The sequence below is a fragment of the Nyctereutes procyonoides genome, unplaced genomic scaffold (assembly GCF_905146905.1).
Source record: "Nyctereutes procyonoides isolate TBG_1078 unplaced genomic scaffold, NYPRO_anot_genome, whole genome shotgun sequence".
NCBI classification, from domain to species: domain Eukaryota; kingdom Metazoa; phylum Chordata; class Mammalia; order Carnivora; family Canidae; genus Nyctereutes; species Nyctereutes procyonoides.
This window is the reverse complement of record NW_026575131.1, coordinates 2,272,157-2,294,140: the sequence shown is the minus strand read 5'-3', so window position 1 is coordinate 2,294,140 and position 21,984 is coordinate 2,272,157. Positions and strand designations below refer to the sequence as shown.

General features: G+C 50.5%; 1 protein-coding gene across 2 annotated transcripts in view; it reads right to left on the bottom strand.

Moving 5' to 3' along the window:
* Positions 1-21,984, bottom strand: part of EEFSEC (eukaryotic elongation factor, selenocysteine-tRNA specific) — a 248,696-nt gene that overhangs the window by 112,104 nt on the left and 114,608 nt on the right. The window contains exons 3-4 of one of the 2 annotated variants that reach the window (XM_055344139.1): positions 21,617-21,713; positions 18,670-18,834 (exon numbers count right to left, since the gene is read on the bottom strand). In XM_055344139.1, coding sequence (XP_055200114.1) covers positions 18,670-18,834; positions 21,617-21,713 — 262 coding nt within the window. The remainder of the gene's footprint in view (positions 1-18,669; positions 18,835-21,616; positions 21,714-21,984) is intronic. The other variant, XM_055344140.1, reaches the window with a different exon arrangement.

Genomic DNA, 21,984 nt, shown 5'->3' with positions numbered 1-21,984 from the left:
GGTGGCCCCTGAGTCCTGGGGACCTCAAACTAGTGCAGCATCACCAGGAAGGAGGGGCCGGTCCTAAAGTCAGAGAAAGCTAATCTGGAGGTGCCCGCAGCTCCCACAAGGAGAGTCTGTCTGAGAGCAAAGCCATATGGAGCAGAGCTAAGTCAAGAAAGGGGAGGAGATTGAAGCCTTCAAGTTCTAGACTAGTTGTGTTTAAAGCAGGACTACCCTGACTTGTCAGTGATATAGACAAATAGATTCTCTTCTGTTATGTGTGCTCACCTGAGTTGGCCTCTATTACCGGTAACCAAACACAAACAAGTTAATATGCCCACCCCTCTGGGTACAGTGCCCCCTTCCAGAGGCATGCTGAGCTGGACTGGTACCTCCAAGCTCCCAGCCTAGGGTAGTAAAGAGGGTAACCTTGACCACCGTCCCTCTGTGTGCCTCCCATGTATGACGGGGCCCAGGTAGCAAGGAAGGGTTAGCTCCAGAAAGGGCTTTCTGAGTAGCCCTGTGTACACACAGTAGGTCCCAATCCAGACAGATGTATTTTCAGAAGAAATTCACTGCAGGTCTTCTGGCAGGAAACATCCAACTGCACCCACAACAGAAGGCCCCTCATTCAAACAGGAAACACAAGTACAGAGCTCCACATTCCATTCCCTCACCCTTGCTGACTGCAGACAGCCCTGCTGGCTTCCCAGAACCATCACCCACATCTGGCACAGTCCTCATAGTCCGTGGGGTGGGGTTGGCCCCAGAGTAGGAAGCCTTGGCCCAGCACAGGCAGGTCCATTGACAGCCATGGCAGAGACAGCATTCTACTCAAGCCAGCCCAGTCCCAAAGCTACATCAAACCTATCAAGTAGCCTCTCCCAGAGGTATTAGACCCTAGTTTCTCTGCATCTGAAATCCTGCCATTGTTAGCACCTAGATGATGAGAATCTTCAAGCTACAAGTCCCCAGTGAAAGAGGCAGCTGCCCCTAACCCCACTTATAAGCCGTGCATATTCTTGGGCCCTGGACTATTCTCCACAGATCCTGTGTGTGCATGTATGCGCGTGCCCTGGCGAGCAGCTCAAGCGTGTGTCAACATGTGGGTCTGCTTTCAATTGTGCTGGAACAATTCTACCTGATAAACAAAAACAGATCCAAAATAACCTTTGGCAAGCAGCATATTTTTAAAAGAAAGAGAAGGTCCGAATGAACTGGCAAGAGTAATGCTTAAGCAAACAAACTTGGTCAAGCCAAACATCCATGGTGCACATCAAAAAGCCCCTCCGAGGGCTCCCCATGAACCGAGGCCGGCAGCTGGGAAAGAGGCTGGAACTGATGCACTTCTGGCCTGGAATGGGACAGGCCACCCACTTCCCACCATTGGTCACTGGCATTTCATTCAGGTCACTGGATCAGACCACAAGGCAGGGCCAGGATGCCAGGACTCCACTCACGGCAGGAAAGGGCGAGCCCCCTCCTTCCCCTCCAGTCACCCAGTTCTGATGGGCCCCGGCAGGGCAAGAGACAGTGGGAGCAAGTGGGCAGTGCCACTGGAGAGTACCCAGAATCCCTGCTGGATGAGATGGCCAAGTTCCCAAGGCATTTCCCGTTGAAATCCATTCAGACCCAAGAGCTAAGACAGAACCAGGTCTGCAACTGCCTGCTTTGGATCCCACTCCACCACTGACTATACGGATCCCTGGCTTCCCACCCACCCTGAACTACACAACACTGAGGATCATAGAGCCAGAGTGGTCAACCCAGGGCCCCACCCAAGGGCTAACTGAGGCACAAAGGCTGGCACTGAGCTCACAGAAGAACACCCAGTCGCCTTTGACAGAAGGTAATCACCGGTCCCTGCACAGTTTCACAAGCTGGACCATCAAGACCTCCAAGGACAGGGTTCCATGCAGCTAGCCCCAGACTCTGAGCTACCACCCACACCCTTGCCAGTCCCCTCAGCAAGCACACTTCTCTCCATCCTGGTTTTTCCACAGTGAAAACGCTCCAAGAGCTTTCTGTCACCAGGTCCAAACCCCTTCACTGCCTGGCCTCCTGGGGTTCTAGAACCTCCAAAGGGGTCATGCTCTTCTTCACTGTCTTGCTCCACCCTCGCCCCGCCTCCCAGTACTCCCAGAGATTTACATCTGCCCACATAGTATTTCTGGGGTATTGTTCTTACCACAGTCAGGCTGGGGTCAGCCACAGAGCCCATGCCACATCACACCAAACCCCTCTTCAGGTGCCACAGGCTCAGCTAAGACAAAGGATGATCCAGAAAGTCTGTGGAGCCCAAGGCTAAGCACTGCTGGAAGGGGCAAGGGACACTCCCAGGGACCACCATGGGAGCTGAAGAAAGCTAGAATGTGGAGGGCTCAAACCCAAACATGCCATAAACTGTCACAGGCTCACAGAAGAGGCCCAGGGGCCAGATGGAGAGACGTTCTGGAGCCAGATCTATGTTAGAGACATGTGAGCCTGGAAGATGACCTAACTTCTCAGGGCACTTGGTTTCCCCTCATCTGTTAAACAGGGGAGTCAATGCATCTTTCACGGGGTCATGGAGAAGTGAGAGAAAAGAATCTGCTATGGTACCTGAGAGAGAAAGGTTTTGATAAGTAGAAGCGTATGGCTGTTAGCGTCTCAAAGGCCAGTTTGTTGAGGCTGAGGCCGAGCAGGTGAATTGAAGTGGTAGATCTGGTTTTCCTGGATACGGTCAGCTGTAAAAGGGACAAGAGTATTTGTGTATGCTTAAGTGCAGGAGGCAATAAGGCAGCAGGAAAAAATGTTAGGAAGCGAGGCCTTTAGTGTACCTCTGAGAGGGGAGTACAGAGAAGGCAGGGTTGGGGGGGGAGCTGAAGGCCAAGAGAAATGGACGCAAACAGTCAGAGAGGTGTTGGGGCGGGGACTGTGGCACCTGCAACAGGCAGATATAGGAGGCCAGGGGCAGGATGCCGGGAGCTAGGCTGAGATCATCCACGAGGAGGGCCTAAGTGACTGCCCGCCCTGCTGCAGGGTGGGGAGCAGGAGCCCCTTCCTTCGCTCCTGCTGCCTGAGGAGGACGAAGCCTTCCCACACAGCAGACCTAGGCCACCCCTAGGAAGAAGGGCTATCCCATGCCCAAGTGGAGTGAGGGCACAAAGGAAGTGAGAGAAAAACAGGGAAGGGTAGAACAAATTGCTCTTTCTCTGCTTCTTTGTATTTTTTCTTTCATAAAAGCCACACATGAAACAGATGAATACAAGCTCGTTGTAAAAGACGTGAACACCAACTGCACAGATCAAGACATGAAAGCTCTCTTTCAGCCCCTAAATTCCACTTTCCCTTGCTCCCCCAAGATGTAACCACTATTCACAGTTTGCTGTGTTTCCTTTCAGATCTTCTGACGCATCTATATACAAACATATGTTCATATGTACACAGTTTTCCTATATAAATGGGACCCATCAGACACACAGTTCAGAGACTTGCTCTTCACTTAATAGTATATTCTCCTTATTTACAAAATGTTTATGAAGGGCGGAGGGACAGACAAGAATCTCTACCATTGTGTATCTGATGGTTCTAGTGGTAGTCTTTCCACCTCCATTGAGGTTACCTTTCTTAGTGGCTGCGTCGCACTGCACAGTTTGTAGTAACCAGCCAATCAGGGAACATTGAACTTGACTCCATCTGCTCTAGCATAAACAGCACTGCAGTAGACACCCCTGTGCCCATCTCCTTGGGCAGCCGTCCTTAGAAGAGGTAGAGAAACAACTCAGGCATTGGTCCTCCCAGGAAGCAAGAAAGGAGGATGCTTTGTAACCCCTACTCACAACCAGAGATACTATTATAGGATCCTGTGGTCCCTCAGCCCACTGTGCCTGGGGAATGCAAAAGGCATGCATGACCAGCTCTCAACCCTGGAGGTACTGGAGTTCATATCCTAGCTCCTGCTAGCCATACAATCCTGAGCAAGTCACACCCACCCCTGACTCTGTGGCTACCTCTTTCCTGCAAAAATGTCCCCCACATGCCCCACCCCATCAGTGCCCCCACAGAGGGAAGTGATGTGTTCAGGGATGGTCCCTAAAGGGGTACAGGCCAGGGGACACATAGAATGTCTGAGACACTTCTGGTCAGCACAGCTGGGGAGGAGGTGCTACTGTCATTTGCTGGGTAGAGGCCAGGAATGCTGCTAAACATCTTATAATGCACAGGACTGAGAATCACGGGCCTCAGACACCAACGTGATAAGGTGGGGAGCCTGCTGGTGGCCCAGCAGCTGAAGGGTTAAGCAGCCCACTGCCCAGGCTGCCTTCCTGCCCGCCTGCCTGCCGGCAAGGACTACATTAAGCCTGGCCAGGAGATGGGCCGCTGCCTTCTGGTTCACATTAGCGGCGCTCTGCTTGGCAATGTTCCCTCTGGCGGGCTGCCTTCCCTCCCTGCCCCAACCACTCTCCACCCCGACTCAAAAGAAAATACCAGGATCCACATATAAAACCCGCGCACTCCCCGCCTGTCTCTTACCTCGTCTTGAATAAAACAAGCTCTTAAACTCCTGACCTTCCTCCCAGTCACCCCATTTGTTTCAAGACAGCACATCTCAGGCTAGGGGGCATGGCATGGCCCTCCACATTGCGGGGTGCTTTGCACGCCGGGCTGGCAACAGGGCAGGGCAGCTCCTCTAGAGGCTGGCCCCTGTGTCTATGATCTGAAAAAAGACAACTGTCCCCACAAATACCCTCCATGCTATTCCCAAATGCCAAAGCTTCAGCTACTCAGACCTTCACCTTTCAGAACTGGGAAGGCTCCCAAGCCGAGAACAAGAGGAGAGTTGGGAGCATTTAAAGATCAGAAATAAAACCTTAGAAGAAACAGCGAAAGCTTGCTTTTTAACTTTTCTTATCTTTCCTCACCAGAGGCCCCAGCTACAAAGGTCAGATACACCAACCACTGTCAAACTCGTGTCTGTTCCCAAACTTCTCTGGGCCATAGCCCCATGCATCAGCTTGCCTCCTAGACCTCCGCTCCAACTGGAGGCCCCCAAACACCTCAAACTTATTAAAGCCCAGCCCATACTCCCCTCTCCTCTCTACCTCCACTCTTACACCCCGACCTTCCAGGGCTCCCCGCTCAGTAGTGGCTTCACTGCCCAGCTTGCTGCTCCAGCCAAAGATCTGGGAGTTGTCTGGGACATGCCTCTCCCCTCCATCTTCCCCATATCTACTCCATCACCAAGTCTTGTTAATTCCATCTCCTAAATATCCCTGGGTCCTACTGTCCTGCCACCAGGTTGGCCCAAGAGACCTCAATCTTCCTGCACTACTGCAGCAGCCTCCTAACTCGGCCCCAGAAAGGTACTCCCAGTCCCCTGGAATCCATCCTCCATACTGTCTGTCTATCCAACATGCAATAAATACACATGAACACCCAGGACACATACACACTTCACACTTCCAAACTATCTGCATTATTAAAGTAGACTAAAATCTTTAATAGACTTCTAGACCTTACCGGGTCTGCTCCCACCTACATCTATGGCACCTCTTACTCCAAGGCTGTTTTCTGATCTCCAACTAAGATGCTTTTCTTACAAGTCTTCAAGTTCACTAAGTTATCTCCCACCACAGAAGATGGCTTTGCCTTTGCTGGTGCCTCTGCTTGGAACACTTTGTACACCCACGCCTCACACCTCAGCTCTTCTTCTAGATCAGTCCTCCTCCTCCTTCAAATCCTGGGCGTCTGATCTGACCCTCAGCCTAGGTCAGTTCCTCCACCCTCTGCTCTCAGAGAATCTCCCATGTCCTGAGAAGGCCCTAGCTAGGCAGGAATAACACATGCGTGCGTATGTAGGGAAGGAGTATGCTGGCAGTGAGGCATGACAGATGCAGCTCTACAGACCACGAACTCATCCTATCTACACACCCCTATTTGTGTCTTCACAGACACTGATCACCAACAGCAGGCCAAGGAGGTGGTGGTACTATCTGATAGGGGCGGGGGCCACAGCTGTGCCACAGTCAGCTCAGTCCGACAAAGGCTGGCTCAGACTCTCCAAATTATCCTCGCCCAGAATCATCTCATTTAAATACTTTTGGAAAGACAAAAAGACCAAAAACACCAAAACAAAAACAAAACACCTTTAGGTGAAATTTATTTTTAAACAAGAACATGTTATAATAAGGCATTTTAGTAAAACTTCAAACAAAAGCAGGCAAGTGTCTTTATTTTAATAAGACATCTCACTTGCCCTTTCCCCATGATTATTACAAGTTGAAGCCTGTGAATAATTAAAGCAATGTTTATGGTATTTTTATTATTGTTTTATTTTTTAAAAGAAAGAATTATAAATATTCAGTTTAAGTGGTACATTGGCTTTATACACACTCAGGAAACACTCAACTTTCCTTTAACAAGAAAAACAAAAACAAAAAGGTCCCAGCAGAGCCCCAAAGGCTGCCAGGGCAGTTAGGGGCTCAGTGCAGATGCTCATCACAGGCTGTAAGTCAGCTTGTCTCTCTCTGAGGTGCCAAGTCAGAGGGGTTGGTGGGGGTGCTGAGGGAGGTGCCCTGTCTAGCTTGGTACTGTTTCCTTCAGCTGAAGGAAAAGGAAGCCTAGTGGACTCTGTGTTCACAGTCAAACCCAAACCAGCAACCTCAGTGATTCTGAATAGCCCGCTCTCATTCTCAACTCAGCGGGAAAAATAACAGACTAGACCCTGCTAGGCCCTGAATTCCTATGAAGGGGAGGAAGGCCGGGAGCAGAGCCTACATGACGGATTTATTTCAACCACTGAGCAAAGGGCCAGAGACCACACCTGGAATCCAAAGTCAGGAGTATATGGGGCAAGAAGGGGCCTGAGATAAGCCAGAGCACAGGGTCCCAAGCAGAGGAGCAGGGCACCAGAACCCCCAGGAGCCTTCTCTCAAGTGCCTCCCCAACAGGACAAGGCATATGTGGGACATTCCCACAGGACATGACTCTGCTGGAGCTTCCTCTTCTAGCCTTGGCCTTTGGAGTACCCTCCCTATGCCCTTCTGAAGATTACCAAAACCACATGCTGGGCATTCATCTTCTCAGACTCTGCCACAATGAATGTAACATTTCCCTCATGTACCAGGCATTCTCTCATTTCTGGGCTTCACCTTTTGCTTGGAATGCCCTGGTAAAGCCCTCCTGAGGCTCAGCTTCAACATACCCTATCGGATGAGCAGGGCTGCACATTCTCCTCGGGGGTTCGCCCCACGCTCTGGACACCATTCTCACCATTCCCAGATGAGGAGACAGCTGTCTGCCTGCCCACCTCCCCTACACCACCCACCCCCACAGCAGGTGACCCAAGGGTCCACTCGGGCTCTGATCACTTTCAGCACCTGACTCAATAGGAGATGCACCAACAGCACTGCGGGAAGGCTATGGGCAGGGCTGGCTTCATGGTTGTGCAATCTCCCCAGTCACACAGGACCCACGTGGCCACACTTGCTGCTACAACCAGAATTTGCTTCTTAGCAGAAAGAAGGCAATGGACCTCAGGCCAAAGATCAAATACTCCTCTGTGGGTCAGGCAACACCATGTTTGCACTGGGCACAGTCTACCACTAGTCAACTGCCTGCTAACTGAGCATTTCTGCAGCCAGACTGCTTCCAGCTGGTGCTCTGACCCTGGCTGGGCTCCCACTTCCTGACAGAGGGAGCCCCCTTTGGGCTCCCAGTGTTCTAGGTCTTGCCTCCTCAGCCTCGCTGCCAGCTCACATTTTCCACCCCCCTCAGTGACATGCCTGCATGTCATGCCAGCTGGAGCCCATAGCCAAGGAAGGAACTACAGCACCCCCAGAAGTGTTGGTAAGCCCGTGTGCATCTCAGCGCCACTGCTCCAGAATCTATGCCAATTCCACTAGGCCGAGAGAGCACTTCCCCATGGTACCCACTTGACTGTTGTGAGGGTAGTGGCACTGGGAAAGCAGCTGCCACATGAGGACAATTTTCACTTCTCTGTGAAGGTGGCCTGGCAGGAAAGAGGAGAGTGACCTGTGCACGGTCACACAGCTACACATTCACACCCAGGACCCCAGACCTTGCCTGGCGTGTGGGCAAGGCTCGCCTGGCGCAGTGCCTAGGCCACAACATAGCACTTGTAAGTATTCTTTTTAATTCATTCATGGTCTCTTCTTGGAAACAATAAACTGATTTAATTTTACTCAGAAGCTTTTGTACTTTTGAGGGGTTTTCACACAACAACTTGCAGGTGACAGCAGTGTACTATGGCTAGTCTGTGGGTCTTGTGAGGCCACTGTGGGCTGGGACCCACACTGTCCTCAGTAGAGGTCTGGAAGCTGGCCACACTCCCCTCCTACCCCACATCTACCACTTCTGTGTCTGCTCACCACCTGGCAACCAGCAGGTGCCACTTGGCCACCAGGGTTCCACCCAGAGGACACAAGGCTTCCTGTAGTGATAACAACAGGTGGTGATTCCTGAACACACCCTGGAACCTAGGTACTATGGAAAGATGTTCTATAAGCCATTTAATCCTTACACCATCTCTTTGAGAAGGTAAGGTTAGTCCCACTTTAAAGAGGGGGAAACTGAAGCACAAAGAAGTTAAGTAGCTTCCTTATGGTCACAGAGCTGGTGTGTGGGATGCAAACCAAGGCAGAGTGGTGCTCAACACCCTGCTCTTCACCTCCCTGCTATACTGTCCCTCAGCTGTGAAGGGCAGGGCACATTCAGGCAGCAGGAGTGCCTGCATTCAGGCTTCGAGGTGGGCAGAAAAAAGGCTGGATCCCAAGATGTCCATCCAGCCTAATGAGAGCTCTAGTTAGCTGGATGTGGGACATGTTTTTATTTGTAGCCTCAGGCACTAGAGTCTCCAAAATGGGCCAGGAGGGCTGCAAGTCCCAAGCACAAGGCTCGAAACATACACAACCAGATGAATGGCAGCTTTACCAAGGGGTCCTGCCTCTGTAGGGGGGCGGGGCAGAACTAAGCCAGGCTGGAGGGGCGAGGGCTGCACAGCTGCTGCAGGCTGTCACCCTTTCTGCAGAGGAGAGCACCAGGGTTGTAGCAGCCATCTCTCCCCTACTCCAACCAGGGCCTGACACAGCCAGGGTCATCCCTGCAGAGGACTGTGGGGAATGCTGAGGCTGCTCAGGATCAGACGCAGTCCACTGTCATGGGCCCAGGCCCCTCCGGAAGCTAGCTGTGTCCTCTGCCTGCACAGTTGCCCTCAGGATGGCCCCAGGACTTCTGGCTCCCTGACTGAGGGTCCTATGGAGCCACAAAGAAGGATAAGGCAGACTGATGCAGCACCTCTAAAGCTGACTCCAGAATATTCTTGTCTGAGGGTCCTTGGTTCATCTCCACAAAAACTTCATCTGATATGAGAAGGACAGGGCCACAGGGTTCAGTGGCCTCCTCATGTCTGCCAGGGGACTGGGGTGAGCATGGATCTTAGACTCTGGCTGCCAGAGTTTGACTCCAGAGTCTTCCACTGATTAGCTTCTAGAAGATTTTTACATCTTTGTGTCTCTGTTCCATGCCCTATAAAATGGAAGACAAAAGCACCTTCTGCAGAGTTGCTAGAAGCACAGAAAGAATACATAAAAAAGTTTTACACCAGAGCAGGGGACTACTCAATGCTAGCCAAAACCAATCCTACAGCTGCAACCTGCTCTAGGGCTCCTTCCCCATATCAGGCTAATACCATGCTAGGTTTCAGAATTCATACTTCTATAAGCCATCTAAGGCTAAACTAAGAGAAGCTGAACCCCAATGAGGCCACCAGCATCTGAGCAATTGGGGCCCAATGTGGGTGGGTGGCTGGTGTCAGCACCCTCTCTGGAGAGGAGCACATCAGCATGATGAAACCCATTCTCAGAAATAAAGGATGACACATGCACACACACAAGAATGAAAGGGAGACAGGCCTTGGGAATGAAAGCTGCAGTCTTCTCCAGGGGCTGACAGAATGGTACAGTCACTTGGGACTGAGGGGTGAGGACCAGCTGGAGGGAGTCCACAGGAGAAAGGCCTGTAGAAAGGCAGCATCCTACAGCCTGCTAGATCTTTAGGATGCTGAGCACACGTCTCTGACAACAACACCTACACAGAGAAACTTTCCTGAGCTCCCTGCCTGCTCTCAGATCAATCTCTGTCCTCGCCTGTCACCTGTCCTTCCTTCTTGGGGCCTCGTTAGGGAGACAACAGGATATTACAACTTGGCTGCAGATGGTGATTCTGATCCCCAAGCCAGAAGGAAGCTGGGGCATAGGCAAAGGTCTCACAGAACTGTGGTGTTCAGGTTTGGGGGGGGGGGGGCGGTGGATGCAGGGCCTGCTGAGCTTAGGCCATCCGACCCCTGAGTCACTGCACTCTGTGGGCCAAGTAAAAAGGCAAGATAAGTGGGGGAAGGACAAGAATCAGAGTGGCATGTGATAACAATAAAGACAGAAATCCCCATGTGCAGGCCCTGTTACAAGCACAGTATGGGAATGTCCTTGAATCTTCATGAGCACCTCTGGAGGAAACAGGCCCTAGGAGTAAGTGAGGGGGAGGGCCCCGGCTCAGCCCCTGTGTATCCAAGAGCCAGGCTGTTGAGGCTGAGGGAGAAAGAATGAATACCAATGGTGTGGATGCCTCTCTGTTTTGCCTGCCGACCACCTACTTTCTAGCATCAGTACTCCAACTTCCTTGGGTGCCCGTTCTTCCCAGGATCCCCCACCCCCGCTCCAGGGGTGGACATTTAATCCGGCCCACCCAGTCAGATTGTTGCACTCTAGGCTGCTGGTCCAGCCAGCCAAGGAGATCCCATTCTAATCACAGTCTAGCCTGACTGAACAGTAAGGAAACGTTTCTCTCCCAACACCATGTGCTGAGGGAGGGCAGACCCAGCCCTCCCCCTCCTCCCCAGGGCTCTGCTGCAGGCTGTTTCCCTGCTCAGGTCCAAAGGTCACAACAGCCCTCCCTGCTTCAATGTCCAATAGCAGGAGAAACCCCCCAGGAGACCTCCCTTCACAACTCACTGTCCAGATCTGGTCACCAATCACTGGCAGGGGAGAGCCTCCGAGTAGAATGGACTTGGGGAGCTAACATCCCGGCCTTGAGGGGAGGAACTAGAAAGCCAGGGTGCTGGGGCAAGGCCTATGAGAGCAGCCCACATAGAATGGGTCTGGAAGGAGGTGCCAGCCCCACCTCGCTTCTCAGTAACAGAGCCAGCCTGCCCGTTTCATGTCAGGCCAGCCTGAGGTATGTTTCCGTCACTTGCCACTAGGGCCCCTGACTAATACGTGAAGCATGAGACAGCTGGTATGGCTCTAGGATGAGAAACTGAAGCTGGAGTCAGAGAAGTGAAGTCACACCCAGAAAGGCAAACACCTTGATTTCACCTATGTGTGGAATCTAAAAAATGAATGAACAAGCAAACAGAAATGGACTCATAAATTCAGGGAACAAACTGTGATTTGAATTAGAAGGGAGGTGGTGGAAAAAAAACAAAAAGCAACTGAGGCTGGAGAGGTGATAAGGGTGAGACTACAGTCTGCTCCCTGCCACACAGGGCACTTCAGATTTCATCCTGGAGATCAGGGGCCCACCAGCGGAAAAGCAGGACACAGTATGGCTCTACAAAGCCCCTGCCATCAGCCTACCTATCAGCAGCCAGGGTCTGGGCTGGGCTGGTAGGTGGGCACTGGAGCCACAGAAGGCCACAGTCCCAGTGGGACACAGGGGAGGCTGGAGGGCAAGGGCCTAATGGCAGACAACCTCTGACACAGGACCCCAAGTGAAAGGAGATCTGATCATAGTACCTCCTGACCAACGCCTGCCTCTGCCTCTGCCTCCCTTGCCCCAGCCTTTCCAAAATGCTCCTCGTTTCCTTCACTCCCCTTTCTCCTTCCTTATCCTCCTTTGCTCTGTCACATACACATCCCTAGTACAAGTGACATCCAGGTACAGGGAACAGACTCCCAGGAGTTTCCATTCCAAAGCCAACAACCTTGAAAACAGCAAATTCATAGAAAGCCTTCCTTACTTATAGATATTCTGAAACAGGAAATGATTAAGGATGAAGATCTGGCCTTAGGTTTTTGATAAAAGACACAGAAGTTGAGGGAGCTCAGTCTTGAGAGCTGATTTGCACAGGTGGCTCTGGAATCCAGTTCTCTAGCCCTGGGCACCTGATTTATAACCATTCCCTGAAAATGAGCCAGCACTGGGACACAGGAATACCTCTGGTGCTACTCACTGGTGAAGTATCAAGATGTGAGCCTCAAAGAGAAGAAAGCCAGAGTAGGAAACTGCCAGCTGCCCAGCTCCAGGTCTCTCCATCTGGACCCATGAGGTAGGGGAGCAGCCCAAACCCAGCCCTCTGGTGGTTCATTTTCTATTTTGAATCAAAATCCTACTACAAAACAAATAGCTTATTTGCTTTATTGGGTTTCCCCTACTGTTTTGTTCATAAAACAGTTTCTGGGGCCTCCTCTGGGCCCAGAAGGTGGGTGCTAAGGGCACAGAGATGGATAAGACCCAGCTTCTGCCCTCCAGGAGATGCACATGGTGGAAGATACAGGCACAGAGACAGATACAGTGCCAGGGAGGGCCTAAGTGCCAACCCACAGCACCCATGGGAGGGAGCAGCTATCAAAGGAGGGCATAAAGGGATTCATAAGGAAAGAGGTCATGTGCTCAAAGGTAGGGCACAGCCCACAAAGGCTTCCAGGTGAGAAATAAGGATAACAGGAGGAGGGTTACTAGGAGTGCGGGAAGGGCAGGGCAGGCAGAGATACAGCTGTGTGCTTGTTGAGGAGAGAAAATGCATCTTTTCAGATGTCACAGCTTTCTCTCTCCTTGTGATCATCACCCAAGGATGGAGGCAAAGGTAAGAGTAACAATGCCTAGTGGTATTTAAGAAGGTTTTTTTTTTTTTTTCTTTTCTGGGGCTTTTTATAAAGAAAAAAAAAGAAAAAGAAATATGAATGTGGACCTGATCTGGAGGCCTATGCTACCACACTCTGAACTTTTCTCTAATAGTTTTACCAACTGAATAGGCCCCTGTATATACCTATTAATGTTGTCACCATCATCAGAAGGAGACAGTGTGGGCTGTGAAGTGTATTTCCATTTTAAGAGTGCATTTAGCAGCCCTAAAAAGGACAGTTTCCTAATAACCTGAGAGGTGCCCTGTACTCCACAAGAGAAATTCCACAGAAAAGGACTACTGAATGGCAATGATAGGGCTGACAAGAATCATCACCTAAAACCCATGTGCCTCCTTGATGCTGGCAATCTTCCATCTGCCATCCCTAGTGGCCATGACAGCACAGTGCGCCTCTTCCAGAGACCCTGCACCAAGGCAAGACTTCAGTTTGTGATGAATTAGTGAGACACAGAGAAGCCAAGAATTTGCCTGTGAACTCGCAGATCTCTCTCTCTCTTCCTCCGTAGTCCGTGGCTCTATTTCTGATGTGACAACCCTGATAGCCAACTGCCATTGCAAACATCACTAGCCTTAAATCCCAAGATCAGATGTGACCAGAGGGATTTCCCAGGCTGAGGATCAAGAGAACCAAAAAGCCTGAGGAGAAGGTTGGCGAATCTCGAGATGTCTGGTGTTTACGCCATTCTGGGATCTAAATGGGATTTGGTTTTTCTCCTCCACTCTTGTTCCCCAACACTTCCTCCTTCGGCTAATGGGCCCCAGCTGGGAACGGACACAGGCAGCAGAGGCAGGGGCCAAGGTCTGACTGGCTCCGGCGGGCCAGCCCTGGCCAGGAGGGGAATGTGACTGTTTATTTGGAATGGCTGTGCCCTGCCTCTGAGGGAGTTCAAGCGGTCAGATGTGTCCAAATTGATTAGTGAAATCTGACAGGGATGTCACCAGGTTTGAGAGGAGGGCCATCTAGTTTGAAGCCCCCATGCTGCAACGTTCCCAGTGCCCGATAGGCACCAGCCACCAATTACGGTTAGTGGAAAGCAGGGGCAAGAGGAGGTCAGGAGCTCTAGACCTCAGGAGCTCCTGAAATGTGTTTTTATAGGCTCTGGGGCCCGGGAGAGGCCTCAGTGGGGTGCCCCGCTCCCCTACAAAGCTGCTCTGGAGGTTGGAGGGTCCTACCCCAGAAATGAAAGCACCACCACCCCTGGCATCTCCTTGGAGACTCCAGGGACAGTGGACATAGTGGACACAGCCTGGTCTTTGGAGCCAGAGGAATGACTTCAAATGCTGGCTTGGTTTTCTGGCTGCTTAACAGACCTGGGCCTAGGTTTTCTCGCCTGTTGGGTGGGAATTACATGAAAGAAAGGAACAGAGCTGGCCATCAGTACACAGCAGGCCTGATTCTATCATTAACCTGTACTGCCAATGTGCGCGCAGCTCATACCACCCTCACAGCACCCCGGCCTTCCCTCATGACAAAGTTAAAGCTCAGAGAAGCTAAGAGGTATGCCCACAACTACAAAGGACTTGAGGCTTGTTCTGATTTAAGTCCTTTCCATCCAAAATTCACATTCATTTCCTAGGGCTGCCCTAACCAGTGATCAAACTTGGTAGCAGTAAACAACAGAAATATATTCTCTCTCAGTTCTGGGGCCAGAAGTCCAGAATCAATGTATCAGCAGGGCTGGTGCCCTCTGGAGTCTCTGAGAAAGAATTCCTTCCCTACCTCTCTCCTAGCACCTGACAGCTTCAGGCAGCCGCTGGTGTTCCTCAGCTCGCGGCTACATCACTCCAGTCTCTAGCCTCTGGCCTCCATAGGCCCTTCCCTGAGAATCTGTATTACTGAACACACACCCTTGGATAAACAGCCCACTTGAACTGGGATGACCTCATCTTGAGATCCTTACCTTAATTATGTCTGCAAATACTCTTATTTCAAATAAGGTCATTTCCGAGTGTCTAGGTGGACATAGCTTTTGTGGGTCACAATTCTACCCACTACAGTCCACCCGCTAGTCCCCAAAACTTCATCCACATCCATCCCATGGGCAAAATACTTTCACCCCATCCCAACATCCCCAATTTCTTTCCCCACTATAGTGCACTTTAAGTCCAAAATCTCATCGAACTACCATTAGTTCAAAAGTATCATTTAACTCCCCTAATCAGGCACTGATATGACCCATCCTGGGGCCAAATGCCTCTCCATGTGTGGACATGTGAAACTTAAAAGACAAGTTTTCTGCTTTCAAAATATAGGCATAGGGGAAAAATAAGGGAACACAGAGGTCACTGGACCCAAGCAAATCTGAAATTCAGCAGAGCACCTTCTGTTAGCATTCCTAGCCTAAAAATGACCCTCTGTGGCTTGGTCCTCCACCTCTGGGCTGGCCTCTCTGGCCTCTGCCTTTGTGTTCACGGCTCTGCCCCTTCTTCCTTTTTCTTGAAAGATAGCATGAGTTAACTGAGTAATTCTATCAATCTGTTTCCTAGAATGACAATACCAGAAGTCCAACTGCTTTTTAAAAAAAAGAAAAGAAAAGAAAAGAAATTTCGTCAGGCCTGTTCCTTCTAGTCTAGGCTGGCAGTGTTTTTGCTGATACAACATCTCAAAAACCTCATGGGTCTCTCATGTGTCAAGGGGATCTCCACCATTAAACAAGAGGGTTCTCCACAGATCCATCCTAGAGAAGCCGGTCTCTAGTCCTGGCTTCTGCTGAGATGTTTGATTGGATCCAGGAGGCACATACCTAATCTTCACAGCAAAGGTTGTCCAGCCTCATCACTGGCCTTTCTCCAGAGCATGCTTTCTAAAGTGAATTTCCTACTTTTAGCATCGCTTAAAATCTGGAAAGGCCAAGAATCTCCCAAATCATCAAGTGTAGGTAACTTTTTGCTAACAGTTCCACCTTCAATTCATTCCTTTCCTCTCACATTTTACCATAAGCAGCAAAGGAGAAAGCAGACTGCACTTTGTACACTTTAATTGGAAAATTCTTCAGTCAAATATTCAAGTTCACTACTTAAAAGTTATGCTTTCCCTGACTAGTAAATTAGAGAATAACATAGCACTAAAGAGTTGAAAAGTTGGCTAGGGGAAATTGGTGAACAAAAACAGAAGGAAAATTATATTTGCCAAGCACCTTCCAAGCACCCAAACACTACACATCAGTAATGGGACCCTGATAGGCAAGTTCCATCTTCATAAGGATAAAAAGAGTAGCCACAGATCTCAGAACAAGTCCCCACTCAAACATCCTTATCTGCTTAATGTGGCTGACTCTTTCAGCTTCGGCCCTCCCCCATCCCATACTGTTGATCAAGCAGGGCAACCACTGATCTTATCATCAAACACCTTTCCCCACTCAGGTACTATACTCAAGTCTATGTCCCACTTGTGACCTCTTCTGACACCACCTTCCTCCCCTCAGCTGCTCTCCCAGGCTGCAAATGTGTCTTCTCCCGAGGCAGAAGGGATACTAGATGAGGGTGTCCCCCGAGGCAGAAGGGATACTAGATAAGGGTGGCCCCTCGGGGTCTGCTTCAGGGAGCACCCAGAAGGCAAAAAAATTTACCATTTGAGTAATTCTCTGTTCCAGCTAAGAATTAACACACAGCACTATAATAATCTTAACTTTGTTAAATAGAAGTTTGGTTTATTTTCATAATTTTGTGCTTTATTTTTTTAAGATTTACACTTTTAGTCCCTGGCGCAACATGGATTTGATTTAAGTGGTGTTTATCCAGGACTAATGGTCTTCAGAAGACAGTCTACAACAGCCGTGGAGGAGGGGATTATGACCTAGGATGTGGTTCCTAAGTCAGAGGAGGCCCTGGGACTTGGAAGGGCATTGTACTTCAACTCCCGCTGTCGCCCCAGCGAGCCCAGGAACCCAGCCAGTCACAGGCCCATAAGGGAAGCTTTCCTTGCGGTTGGTCCTCCCTCCTCCTGAAGAAGGGAGCAGCAGCCACACCACCATAAAATGGGTGGAGTGGGATGATTTAAAGCTGAGATTTCCTCTACCTGGGGAAGCCCTGGTCATTTCCCCAACCCCGAAATGCCTCTTTCCTACATCCTGCCAAGAATGGCCAACACAAGGTAGAGGTGCCCCTTGCCCTCACTTGTTCATGGTGGACACTATAATCATGGTTCTCCCCCACAGCGTAATGGTGTATTTTATGGTGTATTTCAAATAGGCTGAGCCACTATACTGACATGTTTGGTTGAGCATTATTCTGAATATTTCTGTGAGGGTCTTTTTTGGATGAGATTAATGTTAAGAGGAATAGGCTTGGGCAGCCCTTGTGGCTCAGTGGTTTAAGCGCCACCTTCAGCCCAGGACGTGATCCTGGAGACCGGGATCAAGTCCCGCGTCGGGCTCCCTGCATGGAGCCTACTTCTCCCTCTGCCTGTGTCTCTGCCTCTCTCTCTCTCTCTCTGTGTGTGTCTCTCATGAATGAATAAATAAATAAAATCTTAAAAAAAATTAAAAAAAAAAAGAGGAGTAGGCTTGAGTAATGCAGATACCCTCCACCATTTGGGTAGATACTGTCCAATCAGCTCAAGGTCTGAACAGGAAGATTGAACTCCCTGGAAGAAGAAGAAAGTCAGCTGGCCAACAGCCTCCGGACTTGAACTGCAAGTCTTCCCTGGGTCTCCAACCTGCTGGCCTATCCTTTGGACTTTGAACCTTCAGGGCTTCATAATCATGTGAGAGCAAACTCCTTAGAATACACCCCTTTCTCTCTGTATACATATATACACATCTTTTCAGTTCTGTGTTTGTGGAAGACCCTGACTAATACATCTAGTGAGCCAGATGACCTCAGAATCTGCGACAACACAGCCCTCCAAGGAGAACTCCCAGTTAACAGGCAAACTGAGTTCACTGACCTAGGCTGTGAGTGCAACCAGAAGCTGGTGTTTGTCCCTGGCTTAGTACATGGGGCCAAGTGCATGGCCCTGCATCCCTGCACTCCAGATTCCCTGGAGAACTAGACAACCACCCTGGACCCCAATTATCTTCATAAGATCTGCCTAGTTCTAACTAGCCCTTCTTCTCTACCCTTAACTCCCTTGAAGAGAAGGGTGGTCGAGGAGGCTCTAAGTGTTTCTTCTCCAGTATGCTAAAACCACAAGAAAATCCCACTGAAGCTGGAACTATCAAGGCCACTGAACACCTTTTAGATCAGAGCCAGGGCAGTAGTTACCAGGGGTGGGGGCAAAAGGGAGACATGCAACTGTCCACAGGTCTTCCAAGGGATAACACAGCATCTACTAGTGGTCACTATGAGTATAAAACTTCTCTGGATATCTTCTAGATTGTATGACTCTGAGCAACACAATTGCTGTAACTGTGTTGAATTTGAAATTCTTGCGGCAAGGCCAAAAGTACCCAGAAGTAAGTTTACATGTCCTTGCCACTCTGATGTACAGAGCCTGTAGAAAGGGAGGGTGTATGCCCTGCACCCTCACTTGTTGACCATGTGACCCTGAGCCCACCACAGCTTCTGTTTCTTTATCTACAAAGAACACCTACTGGGGAGATTCATCAAGGCACATCACAGGCCTCCAATACCTATGCCTATTATGAGAACTAGGGAGAGTGGTGGTTCTAGAATCCAGGCAGGGCAGGAGAGAAGTTGGAGTAGAGCAGAGCCAGAGGGCCAGCCCCAGGGAGCTGGCTCAGCCATTGGGGAGGCAAAGGGACCATCCCTCTCCCTTGCCACTAGAGAGACAGACAAAAAAGGCAGGACAAGGTAAGACTGACCTTGAGGGCAGGAATCTCCACACTGTCACCAAGGCTGATGGAACCTGAGAGGATGGTCCCTGTCATCACAGTGCCTTGGCCTTTGATGGAGAAACAGTGGTCCACAGACATGAGGAGCGGTCCTGAGGGGTCTCTCGTTGGGATGGATATCTGGGACGTCAGGAGCTAGAAAAGAGATGCCACATGCAGGTGCCACACGCTGCTGGGGAAAGGTGCTGAACAGGGCAGGGTGGAACAGGGCAGAGGGTATGGCCCAGTCCCTAGGCAAGCTGGCCCTGCTCAGAAGTGCATAGCTCCCTGACTCCCACCATACCCCAGCCTACTATAGGTACAAAGGGAAAGGGCATCTGGAGAAGTCTCCTCTCTCCTCTCTTTGGGATAACCAACAGCCTCCTAATAGGCTGGTCTCCAGGCCCTCCTCCACACCACAGTAGAAGCAGCCTGCTGCAGGACAACCTGAGGCACATGGATCAGACCTCACATGCTTTCCCAGCTTTCTAAGCCAGCAGGATTTAACATGTGTCATCGTCTAGCCCCTAGGTACCATGGAGGCCTCATCCCCCACCATGTGCCCTCCCCCAGCAGGCACCAGCCACGGGCAGGCCCTGGAAGTACACCAGCCAGCTTCACCTCCCTTCTCCAGGGAGACGCTGCCTCTGGGAAGGTTTCTCAGCCCCTTCAGTATGGCTGTGCTCCCCGCCCCCATCGCCAGTTAACACATTATTGTGAGCAATTGTTTATTTGTCTCCCTCCGGGGCCGTGAATCCTTCCAAGTACCCCCAGCAGCTGGCACAGTGCCTGAGAGAAGGGTGACCCAAGGACCCAGGTGCAAAGGGCTGCTGCCGTATATGGCCGGGCAGGAGGGGTGAGGCTGCTGCTCCAGCCTAGACAGAGACAGAGGGACCACCTATCGTCCACCGATGGCCAGCATTGCCCCTGTCTGCAGTGCCGCTGCTGCTTCTCTGTTGATGCTTCCCACACGCTTCGACCACAGCCAGCCCATTTTCCTCATGCTATCTATGTGCCTGGAGATGTCAGAGCTAATTCCCAATAAACAAATGAAAAAAAAGACTGCATTATTCCTTTTATTTCACTGCTTTCTGATGTTTTTAGGAAAGAGGCTGTCAAAAAGTATTCGGTAGTGAATGTTCCAAACTCTCAGCCTTGTGATAACAATTGTTCTGGAAAAAGACTAAAGATTCAAAACAGGCTTGGCCTGGGATTTTTGTAGAGGCTTCTTAAAGGAATACACAAATAGGGATCCCTGGGTGGCGCAGCGGTTTGGCGCCTGCCCTTGGCCCAGGGCGCGATCCTGGAGACCCGGGATCGAATCCCACGTCGGGCTTCCGGTGCATGGAGCCTGCTTCTCCCTCTGCCTGTGTCTCTGCCTCTCTCTCTGTGACTATCATAAATAAAAAATTTAAATTAAAAAAAAAGGAATACATAAATATCTTTCATAGCATTTCTGAATTTTGCTTTATAAAAAGAACTGACCTAGGCTCCCAGACCAGTGCTCTCTGAAGTGGATGAAAAAGTAACAAAAGGGGATCCCTGGGTGGCTCAGTGGTTTAGCACCAACCTTCAGCCCAGGGTGTGATCCTTGAGTCCTGGGATCGAGTCCCATATCGGGCTCCCTGTGTGGAGCCTGCTTCTCCCTCTGCCTGTGTCTCTGCCTCTCTCTCTCTGTGTCTCTCATGAATCAATACGTAAAATCTTTAAAAAAAAAAGGAAAAGAAAAAGTAACAAAAGCCTCAGCCATAGAAGTTTGCTTTGTTAACTCAATTAGAGCAGCACCATGTCATCATAGAAATGGTGGCAGTGTACACGATCACATCTGTTTTTGGCTCTGTGGGTCCAGGTGCAGGTAGACCCCAAAGACACCTAACAACTGATTTGGGACTAAATACCAGCTCCATCACATACTTGCTGTGAGATCTTGAACAAGTTATTCAACTTCTCTGTGCCTCAGACTCTTCCCTGGTGAAATGGGGATAAATAATATGACACTCACAGGGCCACTGTGAAAGTTCATAATCATTGTGAAAGGTACATAAAGAACAGTACAGGTCCTGCTATGTGGTAAGCACCATCACTGTCACAGTGAACTCTGATCCGGCACACAATGTGTTATGAGCACAGGACACATTAACCTCATGAAACCTGCAGGCCAACTCTACAGGTAAGTGTTCTTTTCCCCACTTTACAACTAAAGGAGCACAGGCAAGAGAGAGCAGGTCATGTGCCCAAGGCCGCACAGAGAATAGGTGTTGTGGCCAGAGTCCCATCCCAGAGTTGCCATTCACCCTTCTGAGCGAGGGACACTGTGGTCTGTCCAGTCACTGCCATCCTCACAGCAGCATCACCATAACCCCACCATCCCATGCTGCCCTCTGGCTGCCCTAGGCACCCTGTGGTGGCTGGGCACCCTCCCTGTATCTACTGGCACTGAGCCTGGAGGAAGAGCCCATGCCCAGAAGGGCCACTGGAGATCACCAGTGGAGACCACAAGGATCCAAGCCACACTGCCCTGCTGCTGGGCCCATCTCCATCAGACATCGTGACCCACGGGGAGACTGGCATAGTCTAAAGGCCTGGAATGGAAGATATGGCCCAGAGACCCACGAGGCAGTAGCTATTCTGTCTGAGTGGGGGTGGCTGACAAGAGAAGGAAGAAGAATGACTTATAAGGGTGTGGACAGCTCTTCAGGACCTTAGGCTAGAGAGTGAGGCCTCTCCTTCTGTTTAGGTTTAACTCCTAGGAGGAGGTGAGGAAGGGTACACCAAGGTATAGTATATGCCTGGGGGAGGGGTGGTAGTGATTAAAGGAATAAGCTCAGAGTCTTCTTGCTGAGGAGCCTCCCACTTTCTGTTCCTTAGACTGAGCAGGATACAAGGGGCCAGAGTGGGGCTTGGGCCAGAGGCCAGCCTGGATTCAAGCTGACAGTACCTCAATGAGCTCTGAGATGCCCTGTGGAGCTTCTGTTTCAGGGGCCTCTGGTCCCCCAGGCTTGGCCGCCACAGGTATAATTGGTGCACCTCGGAACCTGAAATGGAAAAACAAGCCCTGCCAAATTACAGAGATCAAAAGCATGGATGAGCAGCAGATTAAGAAATGGAGGCCCCAGAGGGAAACTCTTAGGTTGAATGACAGAATTTAAAAGGGTGCTCCTAGGACACCTGGGTGGCTCAGTGATTGAGAATCTGCCTCTAGCTCAGGTCCTGATCTCAGGGTCCTGGGATCGAGTCCCACATCGGGTTCCCTCCCTAGGTTTTAACCTCCACTTTCACAACCCACTCTAAGAAGGCAGCAGTGAA